The sequence below is a fragment of the Onthophagus taurus genome, chromosome 10 (genome assembly GCF_036711975.1).
Source record: "Onthophagus taurus isolate NC chromosome 10, IU_Otau_3.0, whole genome shotgun sequence".
NCBI classification, from domain to species: Eukaryota; Metazoa; Arthropoda; class Insecta; order Coleoptera; family Scarabaeidae; genus Onthophagus; species Onthophagus taurus.
Genome location: NC_091975.1, coordinates 9,555,665 through 9,575,991, shown reverse-complemented (window position 1 = coordinate 9,575,991; position 20,327 = coordinate 9,555,665). Strand labels below are relative to the sequence as shown.

At 30.0% G+C, this 20,327-nt stretch overlaps 2 protein-coding genes across 4 annotated transcripts in view; both read right to left on the bottom strand.

Annotated features, from left to right (window-relative positions):
- The window catches only part of LOC111419837 (aquaporin homolog protein drip), a 100,275-nt gene that overhangs the window by 23,476 nt on the left and 56,472 nt on the right, over window positions 1-20,327 (bottom strand). Inside the window, exons 1-3 of one of the 3 annotated variants that reach the window (XM_071199448.1) lie at window positions 3,903-3,948; window positions 2,365-3,840; window positions 1,899-2,089 (exon numbers count right to left, since the gene is read on the bottom strand). In XM_071199448.1, coding sequence (XP_071055549.1) covers window positions 1,899-2,089; window positions 2,365-3,840; window positions 3,903-3,933 — 1,698 coding nt within the window. In that variant the 5' untranslated portion in view covers window positions 3,934-3,948. Of the gene's footprint in view, window positions 1-1,898; window positions 2,090-2,364; window positions 3,841-3,902; window positions 3,949-7,056; window positions 7,306-20,327 lie in introns of those variants that run through there. The other 2 variants (XM_023052716.2, XM_071199449.1) reach the window with 2 other exon arrangements.
- Window positions 14,423-15,407, bottom strand: LOC111419838 (chymotrypsin-1-like). Its single transcript, XM_023052717.2, has 2 exons — window positions 15,320-15,407; window positions 14,423-15,267 (listed from the first exon to the last, which is right to left on the bottom strand). Exons 1-2 carry the CDS (start codon window positions 15,360-15,362, stop codon window positions 14,483-14,485), a joined length of 828 nt encoding a protein of 275 aa, XP_022908485.2. The 5' UTR covers window positions 15,363-15,407; the 3' UTR covers window positions 14,423-14,482.

The following is a 20,327-nucleotide window of genomic DNA, read 5'->3' as shown; positions in this document are numbered from 1 at the left end:
GATTTTAGATTTTGAGTTATAAATATTTTAGTGACCAAAAACATCAATTTTTGATATGTTGGTGATTTTTGTTTTATACCTAAAATAATATCATAGCTACACATGATATGATTATGGATTATGCCTTTTATGATCATTATGAATAATTTGTATGCACAACTTATTTTTCCATCGATTTTAGATTTTGAGTTATAAATATTTTAGTGACCAAAAACATCAATTTTTGATATTTTGGTGATTTTTGTTTTAAATCTGGAATAATGTCATGGCTAAACATCAAATGATTATGGACTATACTTGTGAGGTTCATTACGAATAATTTTTATGTACAACGCAGTTTTCTATCGACTTTAGATATTGAGTTACAAATAATTTAGTGACAAAAATTATCCATTTTTGATATTTTGGTGATTTTTGTTTTATACCTAGAATAATATCATAGCTGCACATGATATGATTATGGATTACGCTTTCTATGATCATTATGAATAATTTTTATGCACAACTTATTTTTCCATCGATTTTAGATTTTGAGTTATAAACATTTTAGTGACCAAAATCATCAATTTTTGATATTTTGGTGATTTTTGTTTTAAATCTGGAATAATATCATAGCTAAACATCAAATGATTATGGATTATACTTGTGAGGTTTATTACGAATAATTTTTATGTACAACGCAGTTTTTCATCGACTTTAGATATTGAGTTACAAATAATTTAGTGACAAAAATCATCAATTTTTGATTTTTTGGTGATTTTTGTTTTAAATCTGAAATAATATCATAGCTAAACATCAAATGATTATGGATTACGCTTTCTAGGATCATTACGAATAAGTTTCATGTAAAACGTATTTTTCTATCGATTTTAGATTTTGAGATACACTCATTTTAGTAAAAAATCCTCTATTTTGATATGTTGGTGATTTTTGTTTTATACCTAGAATAATATCATAGCTACACATGATATGATTATGGATTATGTTTGTGAGGTTCATTACGGATAATTTTTATGTACAACGCAACTTTCCGTGAATTTTATAATTAATATAAGTTATGATACATCAAATTAGGTTAAAATTTTCTCATTATCTCAAAAATGTTATTAAATCATATAAATTGTCTTAAACGCAAATTTTGTATTATTTTAATATTATTACAATGAAGTGTAAATGAGACATCTTGTCATTCTAAATTTTGTCATCAATTTTGCGATGACAAATGCTGATTTTAAAATAAACCAAATCGACCATCAAAATAAAACTATCTGCAACGTTCCTATTGCTTTTAATGCTACCAAAAATGACTGTTGCAAGAAAAACTAAAAATAACACCACCAAAGACACATTAATTGCAAATCCTGTAAATGATGGCGGTGCGTTTTTGGAGAAAACATGGAAACTTTTTCTTAAAGATTACAAAAACGATCTTGAAGCTCCATGGGCGGGAATCAAGATTCAAAAATTCGGAAAAAAGCGTCATAAACAAGCAAGTTCGGACGTTGCGAAGATTTGGACACCGTGGAGTAAATGGAGCCCGTGTAGTGTTAGTTGCGGAGTCGGTGCGATAATCAGATGGAGATATTGTAAATCGGGGGGTTGTGCTAAAGGTGAAAAAGAATCGCAAGCGAAACCTTGCACTATGGAACCTTGTACTTGATTATTTTTTAATTTATAACTTTTATTAGTAAAATTGTACGAAAAGAAGAAAAAACGAAATTCAATATCCTTTCACTTCAATAACTACCGTGTTGCTTCTTCACGGTTCGTTGGTTCGCGGAACGTGCATGCTCGCGGTCTCTGTCAATGTCGAAGAAACTCGCAGGAAGAAAGCAGCTCACCTTTTATTAATAATTAACCCAAATCTAATACAATAAAGAAGAAAGTTTAGTTCTTACCTGCACAACACTTCCAATAGTTAAACCAAACGCCATCGATATTTCTATAATCGACGGTGGTCCATTTATACTCAAAATCGCCCCACAACCAATTAAGACAAGAAGAAAAGTTCCTATGAATTCAGCAAAGAGCATCTTCCATATTTTGATCCCATGAGTTACTTCGGCTAATCCCAAAATTCCTTCAGGTCCTGAAAGAAAACATAAAATCCGTATTAAATTTATACCAAAATTAAATCACTTTAAATGTAGAGTTTATGATAATATTAAACAAGTAATCTTATCTTAATCTTAAAGTATTAAAATTGGTTAAAATAGGTCAACTCTGTGGATTTGGTAAGATTTTGTTGTTTTCTCGGTGTTTATCTGTATTAAATAATTATAGGTGATGATGAAATATTTGATATTGGATTAGTAATAAATCTGTAAATAAAATTACAGGTTTTATTTTATTAAAAAAAATTACTTTCACCGATTTTATTTCCTTCCCAACTACTTCTTCTCCCCCAACAACAATACGTCTCTTTTCTCGGTAATAATCGTATCATAATCATCTTCTTATCCAACCCAGATTCATCATAACTACTTTTTAACCCAGGACAAGGCATACCAAAATTTTCATCGCATCGTATCGATTTTGAAACATATTTCGGTTGAGCAATACGAGTTTTATAAATTGATTGATGAACATAATTAGGAAATCCATGTTTTTGTTTTGCCGAATATTCAACGTTATATTTCCGATGATGACTTACATTAAAATTTTGAAATTGATTCTCTAAAACTTGACAATTTCGATCACAACTTTGTTTCTGAGTTTGCAAAAATTGGTTTTGTTGTATTTGGGCTTGAATGCAAGTCGAATCTTTCGAAGTTTGAAGGGTTTGATTTTTTTGAATCAAACTTTTTTGATTTGTTTGAATACAAGGGTGTAAATTACTTTGTATGCACGTTTGTAAATTACTTTGTATACAAGTACTTTGTAGATTTGATTGAAAATTATTTTGTAAACTAGTTTGACATGGTTGATTGGTTTTGCTATAATGGCAAGTATTTATTTCTGAAATCATCTTAGGAGTAGGTGCAGAACTTTTAATGAATGATTTATTAAAAGCCGAGCAATCAAATGGTTCAAAAACAACTTCATAATCAACTTCTTTCGTTGCTTCATCATAATTTTGTTGTGATTCCGATTCAATCACTTTTACTTCTTCAACTTTATTTAATTCCTCAACACAAGGTTGACAAGCCGCATGAACGAAAGGACTTGTACTATTGACTTCTAAAGAGTTTTTTGGGCATATTCTTTGATCTAAACCCTCTAATCGTTTCATCAAAGTACAAGGATTAATCGGATATTTATATTGATTACTAAAATGTGTAATTTCCGATGTGATTTGAGTTTGTTGTTCATTGGAATTCATTGCGGTTTGATCACCGGCATCTTTTAACATTTCCAATTCAGGGTGTTGGGTTAAAATGGGAACTTGACAAATTGGATGTTGGGTGGCGATTTCGCTGATGTATTGAGAAGTTGACGGTGAATATTTCGTTTTGTTCGTTGCAACATCATGGCTTGTTATGGCCGGTTTTCTCGAACAAATCGGGATTTTTACAGCCAATTTCTGATTTAAATTTGAATTTAAAATATTAGTTACTTCCGAATGAAAAGCTGCGAGTTTTTCTTTTCTATGAGGAGAATGGTGCGATATTTTCCGATGATGATGATTTCTTGAAGATTCACTACTACTTTCAGTTCCGGTGGATTCAAGTTCAACTTTTTTGTGCTTTATTTTCTCGACGATTTTTTCTTGTGACTTATTTTTTTTGGGGCTGTGATGTCTCTTTTTAGATTTTTTCTTTTTGCCTTCGTAAGGGGCGTTTTCCAACGTTGGGATGTCTGTTGAATCGTCTTTCTTTTTTGTGAGAGATTCTTTTTTCTCTAATTTTAATGAGTTTTAATTAATTAATAACATGAAAAGATTTTTTGGGGTTCTTACCTACTTAATTTATTCGGGGAGAGCTTTCTTAGCATAATAATAATTTTATTAAAAATAAAATAATTGTCAAAGATTAATCAGCGATTTATGTCTAACTTCACGTTTGACGAAACATCCTAATAATTGTTATATTAGAAATAATTATTTTATGCTTTTCTGGGTCAGAGAACGTGTTCTAATTTGGTATAACATCACCTCAAAAAGTTTCATTTTTTTTAATCTAAATCGTTTCGAGAAAAAAAATTTTGTTCTTAACCTCAGTTTCAAAGAATGTCAAATAACGATAAGCCAAACCTTATAATTTTTGCAAAGGACGAAGAGTATATGAGATACATGTTAAATAAACTAGAAGAAGAATACAATAAATGTGTAATGAGAAAAGTTGGCAGAGGAGAAAAAGAGATAAAGGCAAACCCAAAAATACAGACAAAGAAAAATATTTTTAAGTGTGGGTGAGAGACAAAGACACAATTCGAAGAATGCTAAGACAAAAATGTATTCAAAGAATCACAAGAACCCACCAAGATCTATGTTATTACGTTTTTATATCTTATCATAAACTGCAATCTTTTAGCTTCAATTTAAGATATAAATCGTCTCTTAACTCTCAAAAATGCAATTGGTACGATTTTTTAAAAAAATTGATTTTTCGTTTATATATAAATTTGACACTTCCTCGTTTAAGCACTTTTCTCGGGAAATTTTTATAATCCTACATGAAAGTTTTTATGTCTAATCATAAACTACAATCTTTTAGCTTCAATTTAAGATATAAATCATCTCTTAACTCTCAAAAATGCAATTGGTACGATTTAAAAAAAAAATTGATGTAAATTCAACACCTTCTCACTTAAACATTTTTTTCGGGAAATATTTATAATCCTACATCAACGTTTTTATATCTTATCATAAACTGCAATCTTTTAGCTTCAATTTAAGATATAAATCGTCTTTTAACTCTCAAAAATGCAATTGGTACGATTTAAAAAAAATTGATTTTGGGTTTATATATAAATTCAACACTTTCTCACTTAAACATTTTTTTCGGGAAATTTTTATAATCCTACATCAATGTTTTAATATCTTATCATAATCTGCAATATTTTAGCTTCAATTTAAGATATAAATCGTCTCTTAACTCTCAAAAATGCAATTGGTACGATTTAAAAAAAAAATTGATGTAAATTCAACACCTTCTCACTTAAACATTTTTTTCGGGAAATATTTATAATCCTACATCAACGTTTTTATATCTTATCATAAACTGCAATCTTTTAGCTTCAATTTAAGATATAAATCGTCTTTTAACTCTCAAAAATGCAATTGGTACGATTTAAAAAAAATTGATTTTGGGTTTATATATAAATTCAACACTTTCTCACTTAAACATTTTTTTCGGGAAATTTTTATAATCCTACATCAATGTTTTAATATCTTATCATAATCTGCAATCTTTTAGCTTCAATTTAAGATATAAATCGTCTCTTAACTCTCAAAAATGCAATTGGTACGATTTTTTAAAAAAAATTGGTTTTATGTATATATGTAAATTCAACACTTTCTCACTTAAACATTTTTTTCGGGAAATTTTTATAATCCTACATCAACATTTTAATATCTTATCATAAACTGCAATCTTTTAGCTTCAATTTAAGATATAAATCGTCTCTTAACTCTCAAAAATGCAATTGGTACGATTTAAAAAAAAATTGATTTTGGGTTTATATGTAAATTCAACACTTTCTCACTTAAACATTTTTTTCGGGAAATTTTTATAATCCTACATCAACGTTTTTATATCTTATCATAAACTGCAATCTTTTAGCGTCAATTTAAGATATAAATCGTATTTTAACTCTCAAAAATGTAATTGGTACGATTTTTTTAAAAAAATGATTTTGGGTTTATACGTAAATTCAACACTTTCTCACTTAAACATTTTTTTCGGGAAATTTTTATAATCCTACATCAATGTTTTTATATCTTATCATAAACTGTAATCTTTTAGCTTCAATTTAAGATATAAATCGTCTCTTAACTCTCAAAAATGCAATTGGTATGATTTTTTTTTAAAATTGATTCATTTGTAAATCCTTATAAAAAAACGATTTGTTACCAATGCTGCAATGATTTTTAAAAATCTATATAAAATAATGTGGTCATTCTAGAGGCTTATAATTTGATATAAGATAACTTCAAGCATTCCTTTATAATCTCAACAAGTTTAATTTGTAAAATCGAAACAAATTTTTTGTTAGCGTAATAATAATTTTTTGAACATCGAAAACAAAAAATAGTCAAAGTTTAAGGGGCGATAAAAATCTGAATTACAATTTGATATAAACTCTAATTCATTAATTATTATATTAACGGTAATTAATAAAAAAAAATTTTGCGTTTATCTGGGGCATAGAAATCGTTGTATCTATTCACATCGAGTACTTTGGCAAACATTAAAGGTTTATAGACTTCTGAATTACATCAAAAATAAGAATAACAAGATTAGATAAGAATCTTAAAGTTAACAGGCAAGATTAGCTTACTAATTTATGTTTAACATTGTTACTTAGAATTTATAAATTGATCACGTAAAGTTAATCTAATTTTTAAGTCGTAGATCAATCGATTAACCAATCGAATTCTTAACATAATAAAAGAAAAGATTATTATTGCATAATCAAAAACAATAAAATATTTTTTTTAAACAATCAAAACGTTTTAATAAGTTTTCGAGTCAGCACGTTCTTCATTAAAACCGATTTTATTAATTATTTATTACTTTGCGGTTTTGCGCATTAAGTTTTAAGAAACTTATTGATTTCACTTTCAACGTTTGTTATTTTTTTGTTTATAAATTGCAATGGAAAATCTATTAGAAATGCGAATTTAGTAAGAGAATGTATCGTCATTTTTAATTTTAATTTAAATCGAACGTATTATATAAATATTTGATCGGTTTCGAATGATATTTTTAAAGTTTATGAATGCCAAAAGTTTCCTGTATTATTTAAAACGTTTCAATTTGCATAAATCGGCGATTCAAAACCGTTTATCAGCCACGAGTTTAATACAAATTAGTTTTTTTTTTTGAACTTTAAAATATTCCTAAATACTTTATTATTGATAATAATAAAAATTTAATTTTAATGAAAACTCACCCTTCTCTTTATCGTTCATCTTGATGATTTAAAAGAAATTTTAATAAAATTATTTTCACCAATAACTTTTTTTTTTATCCACCAAAAAAGGATTTAATTAATTAATTTTTTTTATTACTTTTAAAATAAAACTTAATTCAAATTTTTGTTGTTAACTTTTTCTTTGTTTTTGGGTTTCGACCTGCACCTTTTGGCCAACAAACGATGAATGTCGGTCAGAACGGTCGACGAGTGAATGAATATACGTACACGGAGAATGCGTCCCGAACACAGTTATACAAAACGAGGACCGCGAACGGAGGCCGACCATGGCCTCTACCATAAGCCTTCCACAGGTTGATAACATCTCTTCCATCTCCGACGATTATATAATTCACCAAAACTAGCAGTTTACATGCAATGCTTATTTAGTTATGCATCAGATTGTGTATTTTAGGTTGTAATTGAACCATTATTTTATAACGATTTATTATATATTATTATGAATTTGATCGAAACTGTATAAGTATAAGTTTCACTTTGTATGAAAAAAAATACTTCATTTCAAACAACTTCGGTTTCACCATTAGATTAAACTTTATGTCTGGAATGATTCTCATAATAATGACGATATTATTATATTATTCCATATTATTGGTTATCTATATATATTGTTGCATACCAAGACGAGAAGAGAAGCTGCAATAAAAACGTAAACCATTGAATCAAGCTTTCCATAGAGCATGTCCTAAGAGAACAGTGGAGGAGGAACTAGACAAACTAGACTGAATTCTGACTAGACTATGTTTAAAACACACCAATCAGAATTCAAACGTCTGGTACGTCAAAAAAAGCGACAAGCCTAGAGACAAAAAAAACGATGGCAGTATTTTCAAGGATCCAGAAGAATCATTGCACTTTGTAATGGATGTTCATTTTCCAGGTTCTCTGCAAGATTCAAGATTCCCCAAAAGTAGGAGAGAGCAATATTATTGAGAATAAAATTTGCTACAACTTTTGTTCTAAAAGATTTTTTGTAACATGCTCCGTTTCGAAAGTGCTACCATAAACTGCTTTTGGAACAACGAAATTCATAAATTCATATTTTCGCATTTTTCTCTATATTGACGCATTTGAGTACAAAAGTGCAAGAGAGCAATATTGTTAAGAATAAAATTTGCAACAAGTTTTGTTCCAAAAGTTTTTGTTGTAATATGACCCGTTTGCAGACTTCTACCATTAACAATAGATGTGTGGAACAACGAAATTCATCAAATTTTCATGTTTTCATATTTTTCTGGATATCTATGCATCTGAGAGCAAAAGTGCAAGAGAGCAATATTGCTAAGAATAAAATTAGCTATAACTTTCATTGCAAAAGTTTTTTTATAATATGCTCTGTTACCCGAGTGCTACCATAAACACTGGAACAATAAAATTCATCAACTTTTTATATTTTCGCATTTTTCTCAATATTGACGCACCTGAGAGCAAAAGTGCAAGAGAGCACTATTGCTAAGAATAAAATTAGCTATAACTTTCATTGCAAAAGTTTTTTTATAATATGCTCTGTTACCCGAGTGCTACCATAAACACTGGAACAATAAAATTCATCAACTTTTTATATTTTCGCATTTTTCTCAATATTGACGCACCTGAGAGCAAAAGTGCAAGAGAGCACTATTGCTAAGAATAAAATTAGCTATAACTTTCATTGCAAAAGTTTTTTTATAATATGCTCTGTTACCCGAGTGCTACCATAAACACTGGAACAATAAAATTCATCAACTTTTTATATTTTCGCATTTTTCTCAATATTGACGCACCTGAGAGCAAAAGTGCAAGAGAGCACTATTGCTAAGAATAAAATTAGCTATAACTTTCATTGCAAAAGTTTTTTTATAATATGCTCTGTTACCCGAGTACTACCATAAACACTGTGGAACAAAGAAATTCATCAACTTTTTATATTTTCGCATTTTTCTCGATATTGACGTATCTGAGTATAAAAGTGCAAGAGAGCAATATTGTTGAGAATAAAATTAGCTATAACTTTCATTGCAAAAGTTTTTTTATAATATGCTCCGTTACGCAACTGCTACCATAAACACTGTGGAACAACGAAATTCATCAACTTTTTATATCTTCGTATTTTTCTCGATATTGCCGCATCTACGAGCAAAAGTACAAGAGAGCAATATTGTTGAGAATAAAATTTGCTACAACTTTTGTTCTAAAAGTTTTTTTGTAACATGCTCCGTTTCGAAAGTGCTACCATAAACAGTTTTTGGAACAACGAAATTCATTAAATTTTCATATTTTCGCATTTTTCTCTATATTGACGCATCTGAGTACAAAAGTGCAAGAGAGCAATATTGTTAAGAATAAAATTTGCAACAACTTTTGTTCTAAAAGTTTTTTTGTAATATGATCCGTTTCCAGACTTCTACAATTAACAATTTGTGGAACAATGGAATTCATCAACTTTTTATATTTTCGCATTTTTCTCTATATTGACGCATCTGAGTATAAAAGTGCAAGAGAGCAATATTGTTGAGAATAAAATTAGCTATAACTTTCATTGCAAAAGTTTTTTTATAATATGCTTCGTTACCCGAGTGCTACCACAAACACTGTGGAACAACGAAATTCATCAATTTTTTATATTTTCGCATTTTTCTCGATATTGACGCATCTGAGCGTAAAAGTGCAAGAGAGCAATATTGTTAAGAATAAAATTTACTACAACTTTTGTTCTAAAAGCTTGTTTGTTATTTGCTCCGATTCCCCAGAGTTACCATTAACAACTTAGAATAAACAACGAATTCGTCAAATGTTAACATTTTCGTATTTTTCTCGATATTGACGCATCTGCGAGCAAAAGTACGAGAGAGCAATATTATTGAGAATAAAATTTGCTACAACTTTTGTTCAAAAAGTTTTTTTGTAATATGCTCCGATTCGAGAGTGCTACCATAAACTGTTTTTGGAACAACGAATTCATTAAATTTTCATATTTTCGCATTTTTGTCTATATTGACGCATCTGAGTGCAAAAGTGCAAGAGAGCAATATTGTTAAGAATAAAATTTGCGACAACCTTTGTTCCAAAAGGTTTTTTGTAATATGATCCGTTTCCAGACTTCTACCATTAACAATTTGTGGAACAACGAAATTCATCAAATTTTCATGTTTTCATATTTTTCTGGATATCTATGCATCTGAGAGCAAAAGTGCAAGAGAGCAATATTGCTAAGAATAAAATTAGCTATAACTTTCATTGCAAAAGTTTTTTTATAATATGCTTCGTTACCCGAGTGCTACCATAAACACTGTAGAACAACGAAATTCATCAACTTTTTATATTTCAGCATTTTTCTCGATATTGACGCATCTGAGTACAAAAGTGCAAGAGAGCAATATTGTTGAGAATAAAATTAGCTACAACTTTTGTTCCTAAAGTTTTTTTATAATATGCTCCGTTACCCGAGTGCTGCCATAAGCACTGTGGAACAACAAAATTCATCAACTTTTTATATTTTCGTATTTTTATCAATATTGACGCATTTGAGAGCAAAAGTGAAAGAGAGCAATATTACTAAGAATAAAATTAGCTATAACTTTCGTTCCAAAAGTTTTTTTGTAATATGATCCGCTTCCCGAGGCTACCATGAACAGTTTTTGGAACAACGAAATTCATCAAATTTTCATATTATCACATTTTTCTCTATATTGACGCATCTGAGAGCAAAAGTGCAAGAGAGACGAGAAGAACGATGGCAGTTTTTCAACGCTTCCACACCAAACAACTCTCCTACCAGACATTACTGGCAGATAGCTAACCAGTATGTACAGAACGAGTTGGTGGAATGAGAGTTGGCAGTTTTGAAAGCATCTTTCCTGCTCTTCTTCAATGGGGCCTAGAAGATATGACAATACACTTAATGAGGGTTTTTAAAGCTTGCCTAGCGTTTAACTATACCCCCATCAGCTGGAGGAATGTTACAGTAACCTTTATTCCAAAGAATGGAAAAAAGGACTCAAACGATTCTAAAGAAGGATCCATTAGTCTCTCATCTTTTCTTTTAAAAACCGTTGAAAGACTATGTGATCATTACATTAGAGAAAATGTACTTAAAGCGTTTCCTTTGCATTTGCATCACATGGTGGTTGGGCACATTGAGCAAGCACTCGATTGGAAGGAATCTACATTGGGAGCTTTAGAGGGTTTTCAAAACAATGCTAGCAAGCAGAGTTGTTCAGCCTAAGGCAAAAGATCACACAGAAGAGAGAGCTGTGGTTAGAGACTGCCCACAAGACGGTTGATGCTCTCATTTGTGAGTTAAATAATAAACATCTTGTCACAGTCGGCTACTCCGATGACGTGGCTACTCTGTTAAGAGCTAAATCTAACAATTTTCTTTGTTATAGAATGCAGCAGGCGTTTAAACTTGTTGAACGATGGTGTGAAGAGCACACTCCATTAACCTTTGCTAAAGAGGTGAAGTATCTTGCTGTTATCTTGGAAATCACACATTAGTTGCAAAACTAAAAAAGGGTTATACTCAACGTAAACCTCGTTTTATATATAATAATCATATTATTGAGTCTGGAACCTTGAAATTTTATACAACCCAACCTCAAACCTTCCTTTACATCCTTAATGATTTATATTTCTTAAAACCTAACCGTTTTGTGGAAAAAAACTTCCTCCTTCACCTCATTTTAAAAATCGTCATAAACACTTTGTGGAACAACGAAATTCATAAAATTTTTATATTTTCGTATTTTTCTCAATATTGATGCATCTGAGTGCAAAAGTGCAAGAGAGCAATGTTGTTAAGTATAAAATTTGCTACAGCTTTCATTCCGAAAGTTTTTTTGTAATATGATCCGCTTCCCGAATGCTACCATAAAGAGTTTTTGGAGCAACGAAATTCATCAAATTTTTATATTTTCGTATTTTTCTCAATATTGATGCATCTGAGTGCAACAGTGCAAGAGAGCAATGTTGTTAAGTATAAAATTTGCTACAACTTTTATTCCAAAAGTTTTTTTGTAATATGATCCGCTTCCAGAATGCTACCATAAAGAGTTTTTGGAGCAACGAAATTTATCAAATTTTCATATTTTCGCATTTTTTTCTATATTGACGCATCTGAGAGCAAAAGTGCAAGGGAGCAATATTATTGAGAATAAGATTTGCTACAACTTTTATTCCAAAAGTTTTTTTGTAATATGATCCGCTTCCCGAATGCTACCATAAAGAGTTTTTGGAGCAACGAAATTCATCAAATTTTCATATTTTGCATTTTTCTCTATATTGACGCATCTGAGAGCAAAAGTGCAAGAGAGCAATATTATTGAGAATAAAATTTGCAACAACTTTTGTTCCTAAAGTTTTTTTATAATATGATCCGCTTCCCGAATGCTACCATAACGAGTTTTTGGATTAACGAAATTCATCAAATTTTCATATCTTCGCATCTTTCTCTATATTGACGCATCTGAGAGCAAAAGTGCAAGAGAGCAATATTATTGAGAATAAAATTTGCAACAACTTTTGTTCCAAAAGTTTTTTTATAATATGATCCGCTTCCCGAATGCTACCATAAAGAGTTTTTGGAGCAACGAAATTCATTAAATTTTCATATTTTCGCATCTTTCTCTATATTGACGCATCTGAGAGCAAAAGTGCAAGAGAGCAATATTATTGAGAATAAAATTTGCAACAACTTTTGTTCCTAAAGTTTTTTTATAATATGATCCGCTTCCCGAATGCTACCATAAAGAGTTTTTGGAGCAACGAAATTCATCAAATTTTCATATTTTCGCATTTTTCTTTATATTGACGCATCTGAGAGCAAAAGTGCAAGAGAGCAATATTATTGAGAATAAAATTTGCAACAACTTTTGTTCCTAAAGTTTTTTTATAATATGATCCGCTTCCCGAATGCTACCATAAAGAGTTTTTGGAGCAACGAAATTCATCAAATTTTCATATTTTCGCATTTTTCTCTATATTTACGCATCTGAGTGCAAAAGAGCAAGAGAGCAATATTGCTAAGAATAAAATTAGCTATAACTTTTATTGCAAAAGTTTTTTTATAATATACTCCGTTACCCGAGTGCTACCATAAACACTGTGGAATAACGAAATTCATCAAATTTTCATATTTTCATATTTTTCTCGATATCTATGCATCTGAGAGCAAAAGTGCAAGAGAGCAATATTATTGAGAATAAGATTTGCTACAACTTTTATTCCAAAAGTTTTTTTGTAATATGATCCGCTTCCCGAATGCTACCATAAAGAGTTTTTGGAGCAACGAAATTCATCAAATTTTCATATTTTCATATTTTTCTCAATATTGACGCATCTGAGAGCAAAAGAGCAAGAGAGCAATATTGCTAAGAATAAAATTAGCTATAACTTTCGTTGCAAAAGTTGTTTTATAATATGCTCCGTTACCCGAGTGCTACCATAAACACTGTGGAATAACAAAATTCATCAACTTTTTATATTTTTGCATTTTTCTCAATATTGACGCATCTGAGAGCAAAAGTACAAGAGAGCAATATTATTGAGTATAAAATTTGCTACAGTTTTTGTTCCAAAAGTTTTTTTGTAATATGATCCGCTTCCCGAGTGCTACCATAAACAGTTTTTGGAACAACGAAATTTATCAAAATTTCATATTTTTCTCTATACTGATGCATCTAAGTGCAAAAGTGCAAGAGAGACGAGAAGAACGATGGCAGTTTTTTAACGCTTCCACACCAAACAACTTTCCTACCAGACTTTACTGGCAGATAGCTAGTCAGGATGTACAGAACGTATAATATATAAATGTATATATAGTAAAGTATTCATCCTGGAATCTTATAACTCGGTAGAAGATAACCTTAAGTGTTCCTTTATGACCTCAAAAAGTTTCATTTCTTAAATCTTAACCAATTTGAAAAAAAAATGTTTTTCTTGACCTCATTTAAAAAAAACGTCAAATTAAACTTTCCCGGAAATTAACATTTAACATTAACATTTAAATCTCTAATTAGCTTTATTATTCAATGTTACGACCTTCTTCATACTTAACAATTCCAAATCTCCTTCGTATTTACATAGAATAATAGTTTTCGTCAATAAAACAATTACTAAGTTCGCTTACTTAGTTGTAATTCGTTACGCGTGGTGATATTCTTAAACGGTCAGAAAACCTTCTGAAAATAGAATATTCCTTGTTCCTGGTTACAACAAAAATCGTTAAGTACTAAATGAAGAAGAAAAAATAAAAATTGTCTGCGTTATTGAGTCTCTGGAGAAATCACAGCGAGTGTAATAAATAATTAAGGTAAATATCGAGGAAAAAAATCATTTTTAAAAAAGGCCAAGAAAAAAACTAATGTATTTCACTAATTTAACAAACAAAAATAAGTTTCGTTTAAGTTTAAACAAGATATTTCAATTCTCCAGGTGTTAAACGTCGTATATTCTCTCGAATCCATAAGAAAAACGATGAAATTCTTGTGTATAGTTCTGGGATATCCGTTGGGCATGGATAACCGGAACTTACAACTCCAATTTGTTTGTTATTATAAATTAATGGACCACCACTATCACCTTGACAAGTTCCTTTTCTTGTAGCTGAAGAAACGCAAATTTTCGTTGATGGTAAAGCTTCGGCTTCGAAATGTTCTTTACACAATTTCATTGGGATTGTTTTTAAATGTACCGTTAATAAAACGGGAGATTCTGATTCGCTTTCCTCTTTATCGTTTGGATTAACATAAAATCCCCAACCAGCTGTTATAACTGAAAGATTTTGTAGATGGTCCATAACAGGTAAACGATTTAATTTAATCGGTTGGGAGTAATAATCGAATTTAAAGGGCCATTTCACTTGAGCTAAAGCAATATCGTTATTGAAATGTTCCCCGTTGTATTTTGCGTGGGTCAAATATCTTAAAACGGAGTTTCTTCGTCCTGAACGCCAATAAATATCTCCTACTGTTACCTCAAAATATTCAGCGGCGTAACGTTCTTGCGTTTCCTGATCAATAAAACAATGCGATGCCGTTAAAATCCATTGGCGAGTTATTATTGTTCCACCACATTGAAAAGTATTGTTCAAAATTAAACTTGCCATATAAGGGAATTGGCCACTTCTCGCTTGGAAACCATCCACAATTCTTAAACTTACATCATCATCGTTATAAAACATACAATTAACACCTAAAATTATTTGTTAGATAAAAATTGTTGGGGATTATTTAATATTTTTTACCAAAAACGAAAATGTTTAAGTAAATTAAAATGATACGATTCATCTTAATACAACGATTAAGGATCGAGTAATGAGAGGATTTTTCTTTTGGTGGTATTTATAAGATTTTTCGATTAATAAAGGTTTATAGTTAGATCGTAAAGTTTTTTTTGTCTTAAAAGTATCAACAATTTTGCGTCAAATGTAACGACAATTTTATTATTAAGAGTAGTTTTTATGCGTTTTTAAAGTTAACATGATTTTAAGCACGTTTTTTTATAAAAAATTCATACTTTTGGATACCATTCGTTTAATTCTAAGTTGCAAATTACTTTTCCATTCCACATCTCTAATAAATACTTTCACAGCTGTCACAAAAACGTTAATTTAAAATTGAGATAACCAATTAACAAGTCTCATATTAACAGATTTTTCCTTTCGATTTTTATTGAATAAGTAAATATCTTAGAAAGAGAATGAAAATTATTTAATTATATCACACCTAATTGTGACACTTTCCATGTGAGAGCAAAAATGTTAGAGAGTTTTTGGAACAACGAAATTCATCAAATTTTCATATTTTCGTATTTTTCTGGATATTGACGCATCTGAGTGCAAAAGTGCAAGAGAACAATATTGCTAAGAATGAAATTAGCTATAACTTTTGTTCCAAAAGTTTTTTTATAATATGCTCCGTTACCTGAATGCTACCATAAACACTTTGTGGAACAACGAAATTCATCAAATTTTTATATTTTCGCATTTTTTTCTATATTGACGCATCTGAGTGCAAATATGCAGGAGAGCAATGTTGTAAAGTATAAAATTTGCTACAGCTTTTGTTCCAAAAGTTTTTTTGTAACATGGTCCGATTCCTAAGTGCTACCATAAGCATTTTTTGGAACAACGAAATTCATCAAATTTTCATATTTTTGTATTTTTCTGGATATTGACGCATCTGAGCGTAAAAGTGCAAGAGAACAATATTGCTAAGAATAAAATTAGCTATAACTTTCATTGCAAAAGTTTTTTTATAATATACTCCGTTACCCGAGTGCTACCATAAACACTGTGGAATAACGAAATTCATCAAATTTTCATATTTTCGCATTTTAGTCTATATTGACGCATCTGAGTACAAAAGTGCAAGAGAGCAATATTATTAAGAATAAAATTTGCTACAACTTCTGTTCCAAAAGTTTTTTTGTAACATGCTCCGATTCCTAAGTGCTACCATAAGCATTTTTTGGAACAACGAAATTCATCAAATTTTAATATTTTCGCATTTTTCTCTATATTGACGCATCTGAGAGCAAAAGTACAAGGGAGCAATATTATTGAGAATAAAATTTGCTATAACTTTTGTTCCTAAAGTTTTTTTATAATATGATCCGCTTCCTGAATGCTACCATGAAGAGTTTTTGGAACAACGAAATTCATCAAATTTTCATATTTTCGTATTTTTCTCTATATTGACGCATCTGAGAGCAAAAGAGCAAGAGAGCAATATTGCTAAGAATAAAATTAGCTATAACTTTCATTGCAAAAGTTTTTTTATAATATACTCCGTTACCCGAGTGCTACCATAAACACTGTGGAATAACGAAATTCATCAAATTTTCATATTTTCGCATTTTAGTCTATATTGACGCATCTGAGTACAAAAGTGTAAGAGAGCAATATTATTAAGAATAAAATTTGCTACAACTTCTGTTCCAAAGGTTTTTTTGTAACATGCTCCGATTCCTAAGTGCTACCATAAGCATTTTTTGGAACAACGAAATTCATCAAATGTTCATATTTTCGCATTTTTCTCTATATTGACGCATCTGAGAGCAAAAGTACAAGGGAGCAATATTATTGAGAATAAAATTTGCTATAACTTTTGTTCCTAAAGTTTTTTTATAATATGATCCGCTTCCTGAATGCTACCATGAAGAGTTTTTGGAACAACGAAATTCATCAAATTTTCATATTTTCGTATTTTTCTCTATATTGACGCATCTGAGAGCAAAAGAACAAGAGAGCAATATTGCTAAGAATAAAATTAGCTATAACTTTCATTGCAAAAGTTTTTTTATAATATACTCCGTTACCCGAGTGCTACCATAAACACTGTGGAATAACGAAATTCATCAAATTTTCATATTTTCGCATTTTAGTCTATATTGACGCATCTGAGTACAAAAGTGTAAGAGAGCAATATTATTAAGAATAAAATTTGCTACAACTTCTGTTCCAAAAGTTTTTTTGTAACATGCTCCGATTCCTAAGTGCTACCATAAGCATTTTTTGGAACAACGAAATTCATCAAATTTTCATATTTTCGCATTTTTCTCTATATTGACGCATCTGAGAGCAAAAGTACAAGGGAGCAATATTATTGAGAATAAAATTTGCTATAACTTTTGTTCCTAAAGTTCTTTTATAATATGATCCGCTTCCCGAATGCTACCATGAAGAGTTTTTGGAGCAACGAAATTCATCAAATTTTCGTATTTTTCTCGATATTGACGTATCTGAGAGCAAATATGCAGGAGAGCAATATTGGTAAGAATAAAATTTGCTATAACTTTCGTTGCAAAAGTTTTTTTATAATATGCTCCGTTACCCGAATGCTACCATAAACACTTTGTGGAACAACGTAATTCATCAAATTTTTATATTTTCGCATTTTTCTCGATATTGACGCATCTGAGTGCAAAAGTGCAAGAGAGCAATGTTGTTAAGTATAAAATTTGCTATAACTTTCATTGCAAAAGTTTTTTTATAATATACTCCGTTACCCGAGTGCTACCATAAACACTGTGGAATAACGAAATTCATCAAATTTTCATATTTTCGCATTTTAGTCTATATTGACGCATCTGAGTACAAAAGTGCAAGAGAGCAATATTATTAAGAATAAAATTTGCTATAACTTTCGTTCCAAAAGTTTTTTTATAATATGCTCCGTTACCCGAATGCTACCATAAACACTTTGTGGAACAACGTAATTCATCAAATTTTTATATTTTCGCATTTTTCTCGATATTGACGCATCTGAGTGCAAAAGTGCAAGAGAGAAATGTTGTTAAGTATAAAATTTGCTACAGCTTTTGTTCCAAAAGTTTTTTTGTAACATGCTCCGATTCCTAAGTGATACCATAAGCATTTTTTGGAACAACGAAATTCATCAAATTTTCGTATTTTTCTCTATATTGACGCATCTGAGAGCAAAAGTGCAAGAGAGCAATATTGTTGAGAATAAAATTTGTTACAACTTTTGTTCTAAAAGTTTTTTTGTAACATGCTCTGATTCCGAAGTGCTACCATTAACATCTAGTAAATAGAGTGTTCCATTTAAAAATACTAAAGTGAACTAACACTAAACCCGAATGTTTCTATTTCTAAGTCTAGTTTAAGTTATTATTCGAACTTGTTTCTGAAGTAGGTTACAACATGTCATCCGAACCGATAGATTTTTCCTTTCGATTTTGGTTGAATAAGTAAACATCTTAGAAAGAGAATGAAAATTATTTAATTACATCACACCTTCTTCAATCTTCTTACATATATTAGAACGGAACTTGAGCAAGAGTTAGTTCATTGCTCAATCACACGAAGATTGCAAGTGCAAAAAAAAAGGAGCCATTTCGTTTAACATTTAACTTTAATTCGATGATGAATGATGACTAAAAGCTGAAAGAAATATGATTCAACCCATTCGGAAATTCAATACTACATAGTAATTAATATCGAAACACACCTTAGCTATTATTTCGCTGGGATGAAAAATATTTCTTTGTAAGCGTAATTTTCTTGAAATGAAACGAGGCGAATAAAAAAAAATTATAGAGAACGATTTGAAAAATTATAGCCAAGATAATGATTACTTAGTAGCAAAATTCAACGCAATTTCAAATGGAATGACGTAATTTTTGTGTAACAAAGAAATTAAAATTCACTCAAAAAGTATTGTTGGAAGAAATTTCAGAAAAAAAATCAATAAACTCCAATAAAAACTATAAAAAAATCGGTTTAGTACTTTTTGTGGTTTTATTTCAATTCAATTCCTTAACTCATAAACGTTTAATAACCGCAATAATTTTTATTTTTCCTCCATAGTTTTTAATTAATTTTCAATCACGTTAGCGATTGCCAATAACGATAATACGTCGTGATTTAGATCGTTTAAAAAACCAGAAAAGTGATAGTAAACGATATACGTTCAATTGAAGAAAGTGTTATAAACCAGGTTGCATCGAGAAAACGATTTGTTTAGAAAGTGGAAAATTCGCATCTTTGTTCTTAAAAGATGCAACAAGAAAGTTCTTGGAAATAAAACATTCTTAAATTGTTTTTTAATTAGTTAAAGAAAACATCAAAATAAATTCGCTTATGCGAAAGCGTTCAGCCTGGAAGCTTTTTAACCTTAAAAGTATCATTTTTAAATCCCCGTTTTAAAGCATTAATTTAGAGTTTCTAAAAATTTTTATAAAATAAAATAGTCACACTGGAAATTCAAAATTTGGTATAACACAATCTCAAACGTTTCTTTATAACCACAAAAAGTTTCATTTCTTTAATCCTAACCGTTTAGGAGAAAACAACTTTTTCCTTAACCTCATTTTCAAAAAAATCGAATCAAACCATCAATATTTGAAAGCATATATATAACGAAGGGTTCTCTTTGAAAACATAATATTTGGCATAAGCTAACCTCAAACGTTTCTTTATAACCTCAAAAAGTTTGATTTCTTTAATCCTAACCGTTTAGGAGAAAATAATTTTTTTCGTTAACCTCATTTTCAAAAAAATCAAATCAAACCATCAATATTTGAAAGCATATATATAACGAAGGGTTTTCTTTGGAAACATAATATTTGGCATAAGCTAACCTCAAATGTTTTTTTATAACCCCAAAAAGTTTCATTTCTTTAATGCCAACCGTTTAGGAGAAAATAATTTTTTTCGTTAACCTCATTTTCAAAAAAATCGAATCAAACCATCAATATTTTAAAGCATATATATAACGAAGGGTTCTCTT

Bases quoted from the DNA above. Each gene is read 5' to 3' on its own strand.
- LOC111419838 (XM_023052717.2), bottom strand. From the start codon at position 15,362: ATGAATCGTATCATTTTAATTTACTTAAACATTTTCGTTTTTG. The intron at 15,268-15,319 runs GTAAAAAATATT...AAATAATTTTAG, and splicing joins CTTAAACATTTTCGTTTTTG to GTGTTAATTGTATGTTTTAT.